At 31.8% G+C, this 22,602-nt stretch overlaps 1 protein-coding gene across 1 annotated transcript in view; it reads left to right on the top strand.

Moving 5' to 3' along the window:
• The window catches only part of Sb (serine proteinase stubble), a 164,460-nt gene that overhangs the window by 83,466 nt on the left and 58,392 nt on the right, over positions 1-22,602 (top strand). The window contains exon 3 of the mRNA XM_077430794.1: positions 20,367-20,573. Within this exon, the coding sequence (XP_077286920.1) occupies positions 20,367-20,573 (207 nt within the window). The remainder of the gene's footprint in view (positions 1-20,366; positions 20,574-22,602) is intronic.

Raw genomic sequence — 22,602 nt, 5'->3', positions numbered from 1 at the left:
AATTGAAACACACAGCTCTGTTATTATGAAATTATTTATAAAAAAGTGCACAGGCACTATTATAATATAAATATAAGATTTCGCCTTTTTTTTTGATGACTTTAATCAGATTAAAAAGCACGCTTTTGTTAGAAATTATTTGGTGAAAAGCTATGAACCACCCTTTTAATTCTAAAAATACGTTTGTAGAGTGCGTTGTAAAGAATTGATAATTATTGGCATTTCGCAAATAACAATAAATCCTTGTAAGTGTTAGACACAAAAAAAAAAGTGAAACACGTTACTTTTTAATCGGACTTGTCTTATCGTCGGACATGTATTTTTTGAGTTGGGTTACGGGCCACAGTTCCAACGTCCGTTTTCTCAAAAGAAGAGGAACTGGAAAGAGCAAAGCGAAGATAAATTGTCAGTAGTGGGTCGTCAAATGTCCGTATGTGTCGGTACAATGTTGCTAACTGGTCTGATTTATGCGAAACGTTTAGCCGACCGTTCGGAACGCGCTAAAATAATTTATTTTTATTATTTAGTCCGTTGATTATATATTGAAACCATTAAATGGTGATCGGCGGTCTCTCTCGCGTTGCAATGATTGATTGCGCCACCGAGGAAACTGGTTATGTTTACTCAGTGTTAAGGTTAAGTGCGAGTTATTCAATCGACACTCGCTTACTGTGAATTTTTAGGTGGGTTTTTGACCTTTGATGCGAGGCGATTTTTGGCGAACGAGATATTTTGCGGTTTGGTGACCAAAAATGGGTTATAAGAATACACATGTTATACATATGTATGCACATATTGTATGTAGGTATGTATGTATGTATATGTATAAGGCTACTTGATTGTGAGAGATGTTATTATTCGATGCATATTTGCGGTTTAAGACGATCTCGCTTTAAGGCTTATTTAATGCTCCCAAGTTTAACGATCGCTAAGAGGTTGGGTTGAATTGAACTTTCAATCAGAAATGGTTTATTTTTGAATTACGATAATTTGTAATTAGATTTTAATAGGATAATAAATGCATACATGTACATGTGTATGTATATGTTTAGCTATATATGTACATATGTATATTTCAAACCATTGTTATAAATTATTTTCTATAATTCTTTGCTTACTATGGATTGGTATACATTCTTGGTATCATCATCATTTACAACCATTCACCATTCATTGCTGAATGAAGGCCTCTAAAACACGCTTCCATTTGTCTCCGTTTTGCGAAACTCTTTTCCATTTCAAACCCAATTTTTTTTTCTAATTTCGTCCACCCATCTTCCTTGCAGTCTTGCTTACATTCTTTTAAATTCCCTAAGGTGCCATTCTAGCACTTCTTGTCCACCTTTCTTATCCACCTTTCTTGTCCAACTTTCTTGGCCACCTTTCTTGTCCACCTTTCTTGTCCACCATTTTTGTCCACCTTTCTTGTCCACATTTCTTGTCCATCTTTCGTCCACCTTCTAGAGTTCTAGCTACGTAACACGCCCATTGGTATTTCAATCTCTTCACTTTCTCCACTATATTCATTACCCTTTGTCATACTTCTCACTCATGTATTCGATTGCTTCCCTTTCTCAAGTGCTTCTTATTTAATAGATTTTCTCGTCTAAAAAAAGGTAGAAACTTTATAATATATTTGTTGATTTGTAAGAACGACAAAGACATGTCTATAAAATGGCTTTGATTTGAAATGGGTGTGTGGAGAAATGATTTTTGATGCTATAGGTTTTATTGTGAATCTGTAACTGTTCTGTAATTTTCAACATTGTATTATAATACATTGACCGCATAGAAGTCTTAGTGATAAATTGAGCACCTTCTGCGAACAAATGCCTGTTCTCGGCATATTTTATATAAGTACCATATAAAATAAATATATTTCAGGGGATGGCAAAAAAAGGCATATCGGCAAAGGACATTGAAGCCTGTCGTGACGCTGCCGAGACGGTATAACCAACAGCATGCGTTTTAATGAGCAGGTTTTCTCCATGTACGGCGATGTTGCGATATCGATTTTCATCAAAATGCAGCGATGGCTTATAAAAGTAGGCAATTTATTACGGGGACGAGCCGCGATACTGTTACTAGAAATAATGCACCGCAAGAAAATTCCACGTCCACTTTATAATTCGTATTAATTTAACTGTCGCCGGTCTGAGTTTCATCCTCGGAAGTTGACCCGGTGAACCTGAAGCGCTCAGACGACTTTCACCTTAATTGTGTTTGACGTGTGCGGGATCGCTCTTTCAGCCTCTCTTCTGGAACATATGTACACATATGGGTACATAGGTGGCATTGGCAAAAAGTCCAGGTGAAATCGGACGTGTGTGTGTGTGTGTGTGCTGGGTCCGTGTCACGGTTCCTCATTGTCTCTTATCTGAGACCATTGTCAATTGTCGAACAATATGAATCGAGAGCTTTGTCCGCGTTTCCGTTGTGTTATTTGTGGTAAGATTATGCAGATGATTTGCATGTTTGTTGCATGCTGAAAATGCAACGCATTTTCAATGTACGCGTGTGTGTATGTCGCCGATTTAATTTTTGAATCTTCATCGTAATGAACGGTGCTTTGTGCGTGTTTGTGAAAGTCATGGCGTTTCTCAGAATGATAGATTTTACGCGTGTCTTTAAACGTCAATATCCATTTGTACAATGCACCACTTAGTGAATGATTGTTTCATTAATGAAATGTTGTATCTATATACACATGTCTGAATACATTACTTAAGGTCGTGTTAGCTTAAGGCCAGATTTAAGTTGAAATTCTAGCTGATGTCAATATAAACTGAGCAGGTACATTTGTATGATTTATTTTTATTTATTACATTCTTTTTTTACATTACATCACATTTTCTATTCATCTTAAATTTAATTACTAAATATGCGTATTCATGTATGTATATCTTTTCTAAGCCCTTAAATGAAATGAATGAAGAAATCATGTAAATAATTGTACTAATTAGAAAAGCAAAAATTAATTAATCAAAAATTTACTTTTGTAAGTTTTTCAGCCGTTCAATATTTTAAATAAGCCATAAATTGGTAAAAAACAAGTAGATAAACGTTGCTATGATATAATGATTCAGAAGTATTTAATATTAATATAGAAAAATGATGATCTATTCAAACAAAACTATATGTTTTTACATAGTATACCTATCTACATATGAGCCGTTTTTTTATTTTTATATTTATACCAAGAATGCCTAACAGGTAAACCCAAAGCGCCTTCTTAGACCATTACAAAAAAAGAAATAATCATTGAGAAAATAAGTACATGTGCATACACACAAATGCATATGCATATACACACACCAATATGCATATACAAACACACAATTTTCAGTTCCGAAAACACTATTTCTGTTTGAATTAATTCACAAGTTGTAAGTACTTCTTGTTTTGATATTCGATATATCCAGAATTTCGTAAAAGCAGAATAAACATTATATTTTATGTCTATTCTGCTTTTACGTTAAAATAAGTTAAAAATATTGAAGAAACTAAATATGCGAAATCAAATTGAACTTTGAAATTGAATTTTTTTTTGTTTAGACATAATTTAGACAACAGAATAAACAAACAAATAAGAAAAATACAAAATTAAAAAGCAATATTGTTAGAATTCCAAAATAGTATGCACCTCTTGCTTCAATACATATATGTATATGAATGTGTGTACATTTATTAAACACAAACAAAATAAGTACCTATTCAAAATCAAAAGTTATGAAATCAGAAAAAAAACAAAAATTGTTAAATAAATCAGAAAATGAGAACATGAATGAAAAAGATTAACCACAGATTTGTCTCTTCAATTCAAAAGATTCATATATTTTCTTTTATACATATACATAGCTAAAATATGTGTACGAGGCTTTCTAATAAACTGTTATTATTATAATATTTATCAAAATTATCTATAATAATATGTACCTTCTAATACAAAGTTGCACAAATTCGTTCCAGACTATCAAAAAAGCAATAAAAACCTTCGCAATTGTACAGAATATGATTAATTATCGATTTTGTTATGCACATAGTGCTAAGCAACATTCACGGTGATTTTCAATAGCACCTAGTACTGTATATGGGTCACACGTCAAGATGCAGTTAACGCTTCGACTTCCGCAGCGGCCGGTGCACTCTCCGGCAAATGATTTATGCACAATGCACTTGCGATGTTTACACGGCGATTGAACCGCGTGTGCGATACGGACACGAATCGAGACGTCGACGACCCGTCAATCGCGACATCATCACATACTGTATAATATTATATGTGTATGTATGTATGTATACATATAGTATAATACAATATCGTGGGAAATGTGACGTAGTGTGGCGATTGTGTGCACGCTTCCGTGGTTAGAACTGGAGCCAGCAGCGCGTACCACCGCAACAATGGCCGAGAGAGAGAGAGATCTTCCGGTCGCGATGGTGCTCTCTGTGTGACATTGGACGAAGGTGGTGGTAGGTACAGGTGACAAAACTACAAGACACTTTCACTCTTGATGTCGTATGGTGACGTGCTTCCGCGACGATTACTATGGTCTTAATGATATGCAAAAAGGGTTCATCGGTCAGTCGTTTTCGGTTGTCTTTTATCTGTGCTATGTTCGATTCCGGACGTTGCTGGCCTTTTATTTATTTATTTATTTATGTATTATTATTAAATAAAAGCTCGGACGTTAAGCTTCTGCTTACCGTCAAGAAGGTGCCGGGTTCTATCCCTGAATGAAAATGAATTTTTCAGAGTATGCTGTTGGTCAGACCTGGATTTGTGACTCCGGGTTGATCGTTTCCTATCAGAGTTTGCCAATTTTCTCTGATTTCATTGTTGAAACGGTTCCCGGAAAAAAAATTGGCTAAAAATCCTTCCTACCTACTATGTCACCACTATTTGAAAAATTTGATTGATGTACAATAAAAATTTATGTACAATTCATAGATGTCTCGTTAATTTGCGAGTTTTTTCAGTGTCTCGCAATTCAACGACTTATAATAAAAATGCTGTATTTGTATTTGTAATTGGCCAGGAAGGCGCATTGGGATTTACCTGTAAGGCCTTCCTGGTATATATGTAAAAATAAAAATAAAAATAAAAATAAAAATAAAATAGCAGACCAATGTTACTAAGCACGTCTAATGCTCCCAGGAAGGCCATCGTATATTTGAACACCTCTGTGGAAAACACCTCCTGAAGTTTTTGCTTTCTTAACTCTACCTATAATTAATTTATTCCTATTTACAGTTTTATAATTATGTGTATCTCTATTCCTAAATATATGATGATTAAAATATTTGGGTAATATATTCTTATTTATGTAGCTTATATACAAATTTTAAAGTGTTTAATTTAAAACTATTTCTAGTATCCAACCATTTCAATTCAAGCATTCTTACGTTTCCTCACATTCAAAATTGCACGCATTGATCTATTCTGCACTTTCTGCAGTTTATCAATACACAATCCACTAAATAGATTGAGCATGTAGCGCAATTTATAGCATGAGGCCGTACAATAAAATTATATATTAATATTTTATTTATGTACATATGTTCTTAGGTATCATTCAAAGATCCACGTTCTTTGTTGTAATGTTTTCTTTTTCGAACGATTTGATTATTCTTGTTTGGGTTCCGGTCCCGTGTAGGTACTCCAAGAAATAATTTATTGGGTTATTCCCCGTCATGACAATGATAGCGTCATTTTGGTTTAAGATATGTTAGTAATGTATATGTGGGTATACTAAGATTCTGTGCATAGGTGTTTAGATAATACTGTACTGTATTTGAGCTGTTTAGTGACAAATTTTAGTGGAAGTTGAATAATTTATAATAGTTTATTTAAGAACTAGTGGTTTTACTCGGTTTCGCTCGGCATTTGTAATATAAACCGCCTAAAGATGGCTAATCTAATAGTAAACATTTGAGTAATTCTATTTGAATAGTTTTATTTTATTTAAATTTATTTCTGAATATTCATTTGTTTTTTTTTTATTAAATTGAACATCACAGATTCTACGAATCAGAAAAACAAACATAAAGTCTCGAAGTTATATATTAAATGTGACTATTTTGTTTGGTTTCGTTGCTAAGATTGTTCTTTCTTGTATTTGTGTTCAATTGAACAAAAACGAACATTCTTGTTTTCGGTCACTTGGGTTTTTTATCTTCAAGAAAAATTCAATGATTTTATGTATGTTTATACTGTAGTCTAAATACTTAAAAATACTCGTAAGTCATGAATATATTACAGTTGATTAAGCCTTGATATGAAAAAACGTAAATACGTATTTATGTACATATTTAGATAATTGTTTGAATGAAAGTATGGCAAATATAGTAAAATAATAAATTACACATTGACGCACATATATATGTAGCTATGTATTTTATGAAAAGGTAGAGTAATGTAAGTAGAGTAGAGCCTAATTAGGAAATGCAGGCTTGTGTACATTAATTTGACAACCTTTAGTTTAAAGACAAAAGATACTCTTTTGATTGAAATGAATTTCTGAAATATCTTCTTTACATTGTAATGTTTTTATTATGACATTGTAATATTTTTTCAGTATCTATAAAATTGTATAGGTGTTGAGATAACATCAGTGAACACTTTCGGTGCTTTGTCGGCATCTGAATCACAGATTGATTTGAGTTTTCAAGCATTATTCAATGAGGCAGAATAATCAAAACACAACGAAGCGAATCGTAATTCGAATTACAGGTTTTGCATTTTATGCAGATGCCGTTGTTGAAAAATTGAAACGAGACCATATTACGAGAGTGGAAAAGGACTTAGAGATGAAATCAAGTTTTTTAGAAGCATTAATATACCGTATTTTTTAAATCGTAAATTAACTTTACGAATTCAATCTAGGTTATATTCTGGATTTTATAATGATTTTTAGATAATATCCAACGCGTAGGCATTCCCAAATGTCTCTTTTTATTGATCTGTAAATAAATTATTTATGTTCTCACACCTCTGCGCGTCGGAATATAAAAAAAAAATGTTTCATTTTATTATTCGATTTTTTTATGTTGATTTTTGTTCCGGAATTGTAATCGAATTAAGCATGTTTGCCGATTTCGTAATTGTAGTAAATTATATTCGGATGATGTGTCGTATTATCTCTTTAACACGCTATTTAACACCTGTAATGTATGCAAATAATATGCTCAACATTTTTTTTTATGAATAATTGTGTGAATGTATTTTTTTGCCATTCGTGAAACGGATTAACGGAACGTTATAATTTCAATAAACACGCTTCATTACATCTGATTGTATAAATTAGCTTTTTTATGTATTATATGTACATATATATACAGGTATGAATACCGTTTTTCCAAAAAGCTTTGTATGAGCTTTTATACATATAATCTAGTTTGTTAAACACCTTGGAAATATTCTGTTTTTTTATTATAAAAAGGTAATATTTCCACTATCGAATTACAAAGTATGCAAACTGGAGGTCGATTAAAAATGAGATCTTTAGCCGCTTTTGATATTCATAGTGTGTCTGTCGGTTTTTTCGGATCAAACGGAACGTAAAATATGCGTTTTTATAATATATGTATATCAATAAGCTATCAAAAACGTAATCGCCAAAGCCGAGAAAGCCTGATTGAATATAAGTCGCAAATATAGCTGCGAGCAATATAACGGAATCATTAAAAACAAATAAAAAAAAATTGATTTCAAACCGCAACTATAGACTTAAAGTTTATTATTGTATTACAGTGATTTTATTTATTCTCACGCTCCACTATTATATTATTCAATTTTTTATTACAATGTCACCGTCCGAGATTTTATACGATCAATGCATTTATAATGCAATCAAGTATACGATAGTATTTTATATACGCATATAAAAGTCCATTTGATTAAAAAAAAACATTTAAATGAGTACAAAATATTTAAATTATAAATAAATACGGAATGAAACTGTCTTATATTATATGTATGTATTATATAATTCATATTGTATGGAGGATTATTTTTCTTGGGACTTTTTCAACATGTCATAAAACTGTGCGGTTTTAAGAAACCTTAAGTATTTTAAATTACAGTTCGAAATTCACTCATAAAGCGAATAAAAAGTTGTATAATAAATTCATCACGTTGAACAGGATAAACGATGACTAAACTGGGGAGAATAATATTTAAGGAAAATCCTGTGGATGAAATCAATGATTCATATACAACTATGCAACACGAGGAAAATCTACGAAAGTTTCAATTCCACTTAAAAATTCCATTCATAAAATATTCAATCGAATATCTCCATATATATATATATATATATATATATATATATATATATATATATATATATATAAATATATTTTAATTTATAATTCTCTCTATCAAGACTATCCCAGGTACCGATTTTCATCGGAAAAGTTTTGAATTTTGATCTAAATTGAAAAATTACTTTTGAACTACTTGCAGGCTCACTTATACATGCATGAAGTGATATATAATTTCCGATATAAATTTTGAGCAAATTAATTTATTTGGAATAGATTTATAAAAAATATTTTAAGACTACTAAACGCTTTACATTTTTGTACTGGTATCATATTTAACAAATTGCGTTTTTGCACTACATATTAAATACATATCTCATTTTTTATTACAATTTTTATTTTTTTATTTGATAATAATAAAAAGCTTTTTTTTACCATAATTATTTTATTTTATGGCTTATAAAGTTTCCGAGTTTCGTGTTTTGTCACTCAATTTAGAACAGTCTAATTCTTCAATGTGCAGTACATTTAGGAATTTCACTCTGCTAATACAACTAGGCTTTTCCGGCTGCAAAGAGTCTTGATCCTTAATATATTCTTGACGATACCCTCATTCCTGAGGACCACTACCTCCATTGTTCGTCCAATGAGGAGTGTGGATCCTTCAGAGCATATTTTTCCAACACTACTCCCAAACTCCTAGTGATAGGTTATCATTTGGCCAAAGCACTTAAATAGTAGGACCCCGAATATCGCCAATATATTACTTTATTTAGTCTATAAGTGGTATAAAGAATATCGCCAATATATTACTTTATTTAGTCTATACTTTATCTTGAATTTCAAACGTATGTGAGAAAGTATAAAAGCTTGTAATATTAATCTTATACATGAGATGAGAGTAAATGAGGTGAAAAAGTAGCTGTTATAACAGTTTAGCCTGTGAATTGTGAAGGGTTGGTAGAAAGATGTGCTTGGAATTATATATATTAACCTTCAATCTGATACAAGATTTCAGTGTAATTTTTAATTAGTTGGTTACTAATTGAACCCCTTTAGCTTCATGATGGAGACATTAACTTGTTAAGACAATGTTAGCTAACCTCCGTATGTCAGTAAGATATCGAAGCGACCTGAAGAGTGGAAGTAGTTCAAAATCAGATCACAATCTTTGACAGACAAGAAAGTTAATGAATTAACAGGGTGAAGCTTATAACAAGCTTCTAAAAATTAATAAATTAATTTCAAATACACTTAAGAAGTACAGCAAAAAACAATACGTGTATCAAAAGCAACACAATCAACAGTTTACAAAACCTTATCCATTTTATAAAATGCATAATAATAATGCACATACAGCGGCTATCAATCTCCTTGAAATGGGACAAAATCACACCTTTCAATGCATATTTAAACCATTTTCGCGATAAGGCGTCATATGTACGTATGGACGCATAACATCGTAACGCGAGAATCGCTTTCTTCCGCGTTACGCAAACCGGCGTAACGTGCAATAACCCTCAACATCCAATGTTATACATATTATATTACACGCTAATAGGACACACACTATACCGAGCAAAAATGACACGAAACGAGTAATCGACCAGTCATTCAACTCCGATCAACTAGCGTGTCACGTGTTGGCGTGTGTCCTTTCGATCTCGGTTTAGATGATGTTAACTTGTTAACAGTTAGTATTAGCGTCGGGGTACTTTGAGTATTTTTGTGTGTATGTGTGTAATTATTTTTGTCCGCGAGTGAATCTGTTTATTGCATAACTGTGTTGCGGTACCAAACGAGCGAAAGATCAAAATCATCAATTGATTACAATATGGGAAGCGTTACATATGGTATATGGTAGACGCTGAGAGCAATGTCGATGACCGCGAGCGGATATTAACCATATATGCACGTAATATGGCGTAGTGGTAAAGTTGCGTTTTGTAATTATTATACTTTTAATAATCGATCACCGACAAAGGTCATTTGTATATATGTATGTATGTATGTACATATGTATGCTTCATGATGAAACTACATATGTATACTTCAAATAAGATTTTATAGGATACATTTGTAAATGTAAGCTATTTTTATGATTTCTAAATGCTTTTGATTATTTCTAAATTATGCTCACAATACATCTTGTATCTATTTAAATAGCTAGGTACTGATCTACTGATCATTTTCTATTTTAAAATTTTAATTTAATTTTGTTAGTAATCATATTATTGTATTATTCTAATGTTTAATGTACAGCATAATAGGAAAAAGAGCTCAAAAACCTATTTACAATTCTTATAAATGCTCATAATACATCTAATACACAATATTAATTAAAGACTCTATACAGTCGACGATCTAAAGCATATTGTGTTTCGGTAATCTGTGTTTATACCTGTAGGTTATAGACATTTGTTGTAATCACCGAGACTCTTCACAAGTGTGTTAGTATTTTATTTTATTTTATTAATTGAAAAATCAACAGACAGGATGTACATACATATGTATAAAAAAAACAAATAGTAAATAAATAATAAATATTACATCCGAGTCCAATAATAGATTTTTACAAAAATGAAAAAGATAAATATAAGGAAAACAAATTAAAAAGTAAAGAATAAAGGCATGACAAATATGTAGAACATTGCATAATTAAACTATAGTATTAAAATATTTGGAAAAGGTTATAAAATAGAATATAAGAAGAAATTGAAATTTACAAATATAAAACAAATGAAAAAGGTAAATACAAAATAAACATAGAAAAGGAAAAGAATGAAAGCTATAATATGATTAAATAGCACATTACATAACTAAACTAAAGTATAAAAATATTGGAAATATTATTATGGTTATTAGTGATTCTGTCATAGAATCTACTGGTTAGTTTGTTAGTAATGTCTTTGACTAACGGAATATTATTTATGGCATGCAGTTTTTTCAAGTTAGTATTCATGGGTGTGTTATAAATAATTTTTAGGGATTTATTTTGTATTATTTGGAGCCTGGAAAGGTTAGTGTGAGGAGGCGTTGTTCCATGCAGGTGTAGTATTGGTTAATAATGGTAATATGAGCGCGCGATATAATTTTATTTTCTTTTGAATTGATAAAGAACTATGGTGATTAAATATAGGGTCTATTGAGGATATACCCTGCATCGCCTTGAATTTCGCTGCCTCAATGTGAGGTGCCCATCTCATTATTTTATCGGACGTTACTCTTAAATATTTTTGTTACTAATTGCCATTTCAAACTTTCTCCAGATGGGATTTTCAGATCTGTACTTGGCTTCAATGTAAACTATTGTTTTTATTCATCTGAAGATTCTGGGAGAAAATTAAGTATTCTAAATTAAGTATGTAAATTAATTATTTTCTCGAAATTGTAATTAAACATGTTGATTAATGGGGCTTAGTAGATTGATGTTCTGTAACATTAATAATTAGTTAACCTGGTGCTTTACAGCCAGTCTTCAAGTGTTGCGAAAAATGTTTAAAATCTTGTTTGAAGTTCCGTAAATGAAACTATACATAATATTATTAATTCCAATGACGTTTACGAAGCAAATTTATGTACTTACAAGACAATTTTAAAAGGATGAAGTAAATGAATCTTTGTAAAACAGCTGATATAAAGTTAGAAATTACGAATCTCCATACTGTTAATGCCCCAAATATCACACTTTTAATATATGAACTGAACATTAGAACGTTGAAAATTCATTATATTACATTATATAATTAGTATAGGTACAAATATATAGCAAAAATGATTTAAATTGTACTATATTTTGCTGTTAAAGACATTGAGTGCAAAGACGAGTATTCCACGTCCATCGAAATGAAGGTGCCAAAATGATTTATCGGTTGCACAATTTTCCAGAATGTCTTTATATTTTGATGGTTTAAAGTTGAATTTACCAATTTTGGTCTTAATTCTGGTATACGAGGTATTTTTTCATCGCCACTTGTGATTTTACTGAGTGAAATGTTCGAATTGAAATTCGAATCAGTCGCGACTTGGTGTGTCAGTCAAAGTCGGCAAAAAATATCGAAGCTTAACTGGAGTAATTAATTCGGTCAACTAATTAATTTATCGAATGGATGTCTTCATGAGGTGGCGTTAATGGAATCGATTACATTACATTGGTAATTTATTTGTCGATTCTTTTGGTTTGATTAACCGACAAGTAGCTGTGTTGTTAATAATTAGTATGAATGTTATAGTTTGTTGGAAATTGGAAAGCGTTCATTTAATTTAAATACTATTATAATCAGATGTAAAAATGTATCATTTTGCGTTTAATTTCATGTGGAATAATTAACTTTTAATTTATTATCTGTATTAAAATGAGATGAGTTGCATGTATTCAAATGCTAATCTTGATTAAATGCGATGTTGTATGCGATGATTGAAAAACTAATGGAAAAAGATGGGTGTATTAGTTTTTATATTAATTAATATTAACTATAATATTTGTAGCCAGTTTCCAAATACGGTATCGTCACTTAAAACAAACGATCGAATCTTTTATTGATGCGTTTCATTAGTTGAATTAAAAGCTGCTGACATTTATTATATTTTTTTTAATTAATCAACCGAATACTGTTTTGCAAAACTAATTGACATTTTATGTTCTCGGCGTAGGATTTGATCCCGAGAAAAAGGCGAAGCAAGTCATTAAGAATGTCGACTTAGATTGCGTCTTCGATTCTAATCCGATTCTGTCTAAATTGAGCTGGGTTTTTGCACAAAAACGTCAACTTCAAAAGAGCTTTTACGCCCACACAAGTCTCCTGTCGGCCACCCAAAGCTCGGATTTTACTGTTATTGCCATTCTTACAGTTTTGTCTCCGCGCGTGGAAAAAAAAGCAAATATCTCGAATTTGGCACCGCTCGACAAACGACCTATAAATTAGGTCTTGCGAAAATAAACGACGATGTGATTTATTTTAATCGGTCCGCCCTGTTGGCGAAATTCGAAGGGGAATCGCAGTTACTATATTATTCGAGATCGAAATCTCGGACACTGATGAGATCTTATCTTAGCCTATAAACCAGTGGCCGGGAACCTTTCTCCAACAGCGAGTCTGGTAAATTCACAAAAGCGACGAATTTTTAAAGCGAGCATATTGTTTTAGAAATGTGAAATTACTTTTAAATCCTATTTGATATACATTTTATACGGATTTAATCCGATAGATTACGGATTTAATCTGATATATTCCCGATAAGACCGAAAGTTTTTTAATCTATAAGCAATCTAATATTTAATCGTGTATAAAAATTGCAAAACATTTCCTCAGATATATAAACAACTAAATTTTAGCTGATTTTTTGGCAGTTTACAACAAATGAATCAAAACTGAAATATGATAAATAACACTTTTCAACAAAAAAATTACCGGGGCGGATACTAATCAATATTTACTAAGTTTGACCTACTAAATTCGAATATGATAATGATTTTTGTTGGGGTTCACTCTCTAGATATAAGCAATTTAATAAATGTAAAAAAAATTACATTTTTTTGGCTTTTGCGGTCAGTAAATCAAAACCTAGTATTTCTGTGTTCAAAATGAGTATTACAATCAATAGTCAGATGTTTTTCCTATTGATTGTAATATTTTATTGCTTTAAAATACTTATAATTAATTATCTAGCGAATTTTAAAAGTCAAAAATATTTTTTTTCCATGCTATTATGCGTTTATTTGGCCAGTTTTTTATTTCACCACGTTTATTTGGATTGGTTTTCTATCTCAATATTTTTTTTTATCTAAACGTAAAAATAAATAAATCATGTATGTACATTATAAATATAAGTTTGAAATTATATTCAAATATTGATGACAATTAAGGATAGGTTACTGATTCGTTTCGAACCGTTTCAGCAATGAAATCAGATAAATTGGCAAACTTTGATAGGAAACGACCGACCAGGAGTCACATATGTATATTCAAGGTCTGGCCAGGGATTGAACCCATGACCTCTCATTTGACAGTATTATGCGCTAACCACTGAGCTATTTTGCTGGTTAATGTACTTAAACATATGCGACAAATTGCACTTACTGTGGATTTTGATATGTGTATGAATATAATATTTAATTGCATCCATGAATCGTTTATTTTCAATGCTATATGAACAGGAGGCTGAGTTATTTTCATTGCTACATATACATATGTTGAAAGCCGAGCTTCATACAAAGAGCCAGGAAACACCAGTTCTCAACCACTGGTATAAGCAAACGGAATTTGTGTCGATAGTAAAAATTACTTAGAAAATGTAATAAAATCGGATTCTATCTAAATAGATAAAGTTTTTTGGACAATCTTAAATAACTCAAAGATAGCGAAGCGACACATTCTAACAGCTATGTATTCTATGTAAAATATGAACATAAAATATAACACATATATAAGTAATAATTTCCAACCACTATTAAAACTTTAGTGTGGGTCTCGAGGGGTTGATGTGACTGTTATATTCTTTAAATACATTAGCTAAGTTAGCCGGACGATGTACATATATCATCCTGGACGTAAAAAGTCACAATAAAAATTCAGTTTGGTAGCTATGATAAAAAGTGTTCGCTCAAAGCGTCGAATAAATTATTTTTCACGGCTGCAGATCGCAGTTTCGATCCTGATCCGAATGCTCGCTTTTTTAATTTATTGCAAATTTTATGCCGAATTAAACGATTACGCAAAAGCGACTTTGGAATAGATTATTTTAACGCCTACCATAAAAATGAATGCGCTTAAGTTCTATTACATCACACTCGTATCTTCAGAAGTTTATATAAAATATTCACATTCATTTTTTTTTTAAATTTACAAAATATCGACCATTAAAGAAAGCACTTTGGAAGTCAGCAGAAATTAGCATGTAACTGGTTCTTTGCATTGTGCCATGTTGACACTTTTTAATGCCTCTTTAATATAAAACAGGCTAAAAATATATAGTTTGAGAACTAAAATTTCATTTTATGGATAATAGTTCTATTCTGAAATAAAAATTCTCCGAAATAAAATATTCTCCTGTGAAATAGAATTTGTTTTCTTTTTTTTAAATAAATTTAGTTAACTTTTATAAGATAATTAAATCTGACAACACTGGATCGTTACAATCATTGAATCAACTTTATAAATATCTGTTTTTTCTTCTGACTGACTACTTAAAAAAGTTGCTTCATACTTTTCAGTGTTTCAACTTAAAATAATCGGAGAAATCATTCAATCTATCATCTTTTAATACTAAATTTTAGTACAAAATAATATATTAATATCCGTTTACTCGCCAACTTGATAAATTCATTCATATTTTCATAATTTCATTAATAGTTTTTATGTAAATTACACTATAAAACTAAACTCGTATAATATAACGCTGTTTACTATTACCAAAGTTGCTTTTTTATAGATGAAAAAAATAATGAACGAAATGGTATATGATTTTATGTTATTCCTATTATATGTATGTATCTACATATGTACATATATAACAATGTATGTTCTTATAATACAATAAAATTTTGTATACACATTCTTCAAGAATTTAGATTCAACTCAATTAGGTTCATAAATGATTTTACATATGTATCATAAGGATGCCTATGTACAATGCACGTGTATAATAAAATTGCAATTTTATTTTATTGTTTGCAATATAATACGGAATACAAACACGCGTTGTGGAAATTATACAATTCTATTGTTAAAACGTATTGAAAAAAACTATTCCCTTATAGAGAAAGTGTTAACACAGCATATTGGTAATAATTTACAGACTTGGGTAGACCGGGGATAAATGCAATATGGTTCAATAGTAACAGTCGTGATATTTCGGTTTCTGATATTCCTACGAAGTTGAGAATGAGAATCAAACGACTGTTAAATAAGTTTCAACCTGTCAATCAATTACCTAATAGCATCACTGGAACATGTTCGTGTCTACGCTAGTTTTATCGCTTTTTGGACACCTAAACTAAAGTTTTACGTGTGACTTAAATGTATTTGTAAAAAGTAACACTTTGTAAAAGAGGACCTCTATATACTATATATTTTTCATAAATGTACATTTTTAAGCTTAAATTTTAATTTTAATATAGACCTACGTACACATGTCGGTCAAATTTAGAATTTAAATTTTGGGTTGGGGACAATTGTAACAGACTGTTATTATGGTGAAACGGAAGCATCTTCAGAAACAGAAACAGACTCCATACCAGGAAATTACTGAAGAAGATGTTTAGCTAACTGATGTTATCACATCCCAACACATTCAGTTAAACATTTTTACCAGACCATTTCCTAAAGTACCTCCTAGATTGAACAGTAAAAATTGGAGAAAAAATTAAAACTGTGATGCATATGTATTGTCATGTTCTAATGAAAGATTAAATAATTTTTCCTTTTTTTAAACTACTTGGTTAACTAGACAAGATTGCTTTATTATTATTATTACGTTACATTTATCTTATTGGTGGAATTTAATTATGGAATGGAGAATTTAAATGAGATACGTATAACTGTTTCACTTTAACTTTGCTTCACTGTTTAACTTTGTTCTGCTGCTGATGTGTTGACTGCTACTCTTATAGTCTCGATGGTATCGACTACCACTGTCGGAGTCGATGGTGATGACTACCACTCTCGGAGTCTTGATGGTGATGACTAACTTCAATTCTAACGGCATTGAGTTAATGTACTCTTCTTTCAAACAATGAAGTGTTGAAGACACGTGTCGTACAATTTTGGTTAGTCAGTGTTCAAGGTGTGCTATAAATCAATGGTGTTACTTATTAAATTAGGTGTGCTACAAATCAATAATGTGTCTTATCCCTACTGGTTAGTCGACTACATTGATGATTGAGGTACATAACAGTATGTGTATACAGACACACAAGAGAAGTATGCTCTACAGGCTAAATTTGATGTCAGGGAAAAATAAAACAATTGAAAATTAACTCTATGACAAAGAAACTTGAATAAACAAAACAAATAACAAGAAACAGAAAAAAAAAACTAATCAAATTGCGTTTCATTATCGGTTACATTATAATTGATTTCTCTAAATGTTTTTATGTTATATTACCAAACTAGGCTACAAATATTTCCATAAAAGCAGTTCGTTACAATTTTCCCCTGCCTCTGTTACAATTGTCCCCGGGTAAGGGGCAGTTGTAAAATTTTATTAATCTTGATATAAGCTCTATAGCTTCTTTTTGTAATAGCATTTGGAAATAAATAAATAAACTTATATGTCCCTGAATATATGGTCTGTACTGTACTGTATGCTTACAGTTTTTTTTTATTTTCAATGTAATAGTCAGATAAGAAAAAAAATCCCAGAGTCAAAATGTTATAATACTTTTGTCCCCAGTCTACCCTACTTTTTATTTTTGGTCCACGGAAAGAATTCTCGCGGACCAGTTTGAACGTTTTCGCTCGGATAACTTGGATTTTATCTCGCTATCATCACAATCGCTTATACTTGAAGTAATTAACTCGGTCGGACAGAGCAAGAGAGAGAGAGAGAGAGAGAGACAAAGAGTAAAAGTCTCCGTCAAATTACATTGGCCGAAACGGATACGTTTTTAATTATAGCAAAATTAAATTTTCTCCTCTCTCGAAGTCGGTACATCCATACGTACGTGGATCGTCCGAGATATGGGTCTCTCTCCTCTCCCACGATTCGGATTCTCGGAATTTCGTCAGAATTGGACGTGGATGGATGTTGACAAATGACGGCATTAGTGGCCAACTCGGACAACCATCTTCGAAGGATATTACTCAATTTATTCTATGCGGGTGTTTAAGATACGGACGGGTTCGTTCCACTTGTGGAATTTCGCCAGAACCTTTTATACAGGGCTCGAAGATACTATCTGCTTCTGTACGTGGTCACGTCTTCATTTGGGTAGCACGACCGTCGACGATATCGTCTCTGAAACTTTTCACTACCGAGAAATCTATTTACTAAAATCAGTCGTAACGGTATCCCCATGCTAGTGTGTATGTACTTTGTTTTGTGTTTAGATTAGGGATGTCCACTGGTCTTTTGGTGAGCGATGGTGGACACTCGAGCATGTTCAAGTGTTTAATATGTTATGCGTACGGTGAACAAATTACATACAAGGAATCAGTTAAAATTTTGAATTTTTAAACAATAATATTTATTACACATAATTGAAATTTAAAAGACATTTACCACTCAAATTAGTATGTTTAGATAGAAAAAATTGAGATACAATACCAGTCCTTATAAACATGGCCAAGTAAAAAATTAGCCAAATAAACTCATAAGCCTTTGAAGGACGGATTTAATCTAATCTAACATTTTATGTTCCAATGTAGTTGAAAAGTCACTCTAGATAACAATTTTATTATTAAAAAAATAATTTATGTTTAAATGTATAACTATAAATGCGTTTAAATCGCTTGATAGATATAAGGTGTAATTACGGTGACCTTATTTTTGGAAAAAAAAAATACTTATAAATAATCGTTTTATAACATAAAAAAGCTTTATAAGTTTACGATATTTATTATAAAACAAATTATTTATCATACATTATTGAAATTAAAATGACATTATTTGACATTTTTCAAAAAAAATTTTCATTTTTAATATCTTTGCTTTAAAAAACCAAAGAATTGTATAAAGTTAATTTCTAAGTTGCATTTCGTATAAATTGATTCTTGTAATGAGTCTATTTTTAATTGGGGTTTTTTCATTGGTACACATATTATTCACTAATGAAAATATTCGTTCAATGGGGGGTCATTAGATCCAGGGAAACGCAAGGAAAACTTTAAAACGATTTTTACATGTGTTTCAAAGAAAATTTTTATCTGTGAAATATCCAAAAATTTCAACTCACCTACTATATATAGCAGGGCTTTATATTTCGATCCTTATTCTTCAATCTTTTAATTTGTTACATAACTTTTAATACACGAAAATTCATCAAATAATTTGTCGTTTTAAATTGTTAAGTATATTTAGAGACCAGTGACTAGAAATAAACAAATAACTTTCCATGATGTTCGTCCACAGAGGGATTTCTCGTAATATGACCCATTAAAATGATTCAATTTCTTTTCGAGTTATTTAAATAATCAGTACAGGTTTAAATTCGTACATTCTCATAGATAGTTTTCAATTCTTTATTTGTAATAATTTTCAATTCTTAAAGTTAACGTTAACAAAATGTTAATTAAATTTGACAAAATGTAATATTTTCCGATTATACACAAATGGTCATTGACCTCGTAACGTTGAATATTATTATTACACATAACAAATTACGTGCATATACATATGATGTGTATTTACAACACGTATTCTGGGCGAGGATGTGGCGTGCGGCGCGGGCTCATGAAGCACATCGTTTTGGATCGGTGGGTCCGAAGTTCGATTCCCGGCGCCCGATTCCGGTGAATGAAATCAATTTTTTTCTCGAATATCGTCAAAATATAAATAATTTAAATTTAAATTTAATTAAAAATAAATCTATAAAAAAAATGGTTCAAAACCTCGCTAAATGAAATTATTAAAATTACGTATTTTTATATGGCGAGAAGGAATATTTCAATTAATGTTAAAAAAAAAAGGCGAAATGAAGAATTGGATTTGGCGTGATGCACGTGACCATTAGCTCAATTTAGACCTATATTCCGGCTATTTGGGGTGATCGGTTCGAGTCGCGACAAAGTCGTCTCGTCGAAAAATGAATTTATCGATTTCTATCGATTCGTTCATTATGTTCGGCGAGAGTTAGGACACACACACCCACACACACACACACACAGATTACCGTCTTTATATATATGATGGTTAGCATCTAAAGCTGTCATTTCATCATTGAAGACCCACCCTGTCATTTCATCTGAAAACGTGCGCAAAAGTAACGTCCAGTAGAGGATTTTAGCGTGCGCATATTTTCCGTGGAGTGGGGGTGGGTCATTATGAACGGTGCGACTTATAATTGAATAATATGCTTTTATTTTATTTTATTCGGAGTATATGTATATTATAGTGGTATTTATATATGTCATATTGATTGTGGTTTTGTTTGATGTTTTCAGGTTACCAGATCTCGAGGAAGCCGTGCTCGGTGGGGGGCGCACGTGGCACGTGCATGTTCGTGCAGGATTGCCTGCGCGGATCAGGCCGGCACGTGGGCGTCTGCGTCGACGGATTCATGTTCGGCTCGTGCTGCGCCCTCGGGGATCCGCCCCCGGCGGGGCCCGAGGCGCCCCCAACTCCCTCATATCCTGACCGCTCCACCACTGGTGAGTATCCCCATTGATTAAATACCCTTAATTGGATATAGTCTCTGGGTTTGGGTAGTTTTCACACGGAAGCACGCACATGTGCGGATGCAAGTCTGAGCTAATGTAAATTTTGTTTTTTTTTATATATTAAGTCACATTATATTTTATTTTATTTTATTTTATTTTTTACATACATATTTTTACATACATATTTTTACATACATATATACAAATATACCAGGAAGGCTTAACAGGTAAACCCCAAATGCGCCTTCCTGGTCCACATAATTATTACATAGATACATGTAAATCTAAACATTATCTGACATCTATCGTCAGATATTACAAATATCGTATTAATACGATAAATAACGATGGATAACTTTCATGTAACAATACGAATATTTTATATTCGATAAACAACCACAGAGACATATATGGTGAGCAATATGGCGAAACCTAAGATATAACTAAGGTATCACTTTTGATCCTCAGCTCACCTTTCACAACCATATCTAAAAAGTCGCTGACGTTTCCTTTCGTCGACTTGGATTTGTTTTGAGATATGCAAGATTATTCTCCAATCCTTTGTCTTCTCGCTTGCTTTTCAATTCGCTTGTGAGAAGTAAGCTAGAGTATAATGCGATTGTGTGGAATCCGCATGAAGCAAATTACTCTCTGATGATTGAGAAAGTGCAAAAAGCATTTCTTCGTTTCCTATATAGGAAAGAATATGGGTATTACCCATATCTTTACCCCACTCCTTTCCTTTTGGGCATGCTTGGGTATAATTCCCTTGAACTTCGGAGAAACTTCTCATTAATTCGTTTCGTTCTCCTGCTCTTACGTGGTAATACGTCATGCCCGTTGTTGCTGGAGCAGTTGGGGCTTTATGTCCCTATTCACTATGTGCGTGGTAGACATCATCATTTGCTGGCTGTACCTCCTGCCCGCACAGTCCTTTTTCGAATGGCTCCTATTCCAAGAGCTATCCGACTTCTTAATGAAATCGTTGCTGCCGAGACTGAATGTGATATTTTCCACCTTAGTGAGCGTAAATTGTCGGAAATTACTCTAACCCATTTATCTGGTAGTCTGCGCTCATCATTGTTTTCATGATTGATTGTGATTTATGAGTGAAATTTTGATTAACTCTCTTCCATTTGGGCCTTACAGGGATGTTTTGTATTTGTAGTTGTTTCTTACATATTTATTGAAACTGGCTGTAGGTGCAAGGCATTCCTTATGCTATATTTTATTTGATATTTTTACTTTATCTGTTATTATAAATGCTATTTTTTATGTATGTAGATGTATTTATGTTTATGTTTAATTGTTATTTTGTTTTTTTTCTTTTTTGTGTTATATTTTTTGACCATTGTGGCGCTTTAGGAATTCCTGTTATGCCACAATGGTCTGTTTAAAATAAATAAATAAATAACAATAACTAAAGGTTCGCAACAGAAAATTGGGAAGGAAACGCCAATTTTACAGGAATCGTTTCAATGAAAATCAGAAAAATTGGAAAATTTTGATAAGAAACGATCGACCTTGACAAACCAAGGTCTGGCCAATAGCGAGACTTGGCGGGAGTCGAACTCGTAACATCAAGTACGAGATAATTCAACATTCACCACTAGACCACGTTACTAGTTACATGTATGAAGGCCTCGGGGAAAGATATAGCAAAAAATAGAAATTGAATGCAAGAAAATGAACAGCAAAAGAATGAATATGGGGTAGAATATTGTGAAAAGAAGAGCAAGATGATATAGAAATAAAAATAAATTGCAAGTGGTAGAACAGGGATTAATGTTAAATATTGAAGAAATACGTTGGATCTGTTTGCAAATTGGAATAGGACTATCAATTATAATAATGCAAAAGCTTAGTTAAAAAACATAGATCATAAATTTTTTCTCCTAGATTGTAAGGTCAAAACGACAATTGATAAGAAATCTGGAATTGCAATAGATGACTTCTTAGCAATGAATTGAAAAGCAAGACAACATTACTGTGGGATTTAAAGGGTTTGGATAGTCTAAAA

The sequence above is a fragment of the Arctopsyche grandis genome, chromosome 5 (genome assembly GCF_051622035.1).
Source record: "Arctopsyche grandis isolate Sample6627 chromosome 5, ASM5162203v2, whole genome shotgun sequence".
NCBI lineage: Eukaryota > Metazoa > Arthropoda > Insecta > Trichoptera > Hydropsychidae > Arctopsyche > Arctopsyche grandis.
Note: the sequence above shows the minus strand (reverse complement) of the source record. Positions and strands in the feature narration are given on the sequence as shown.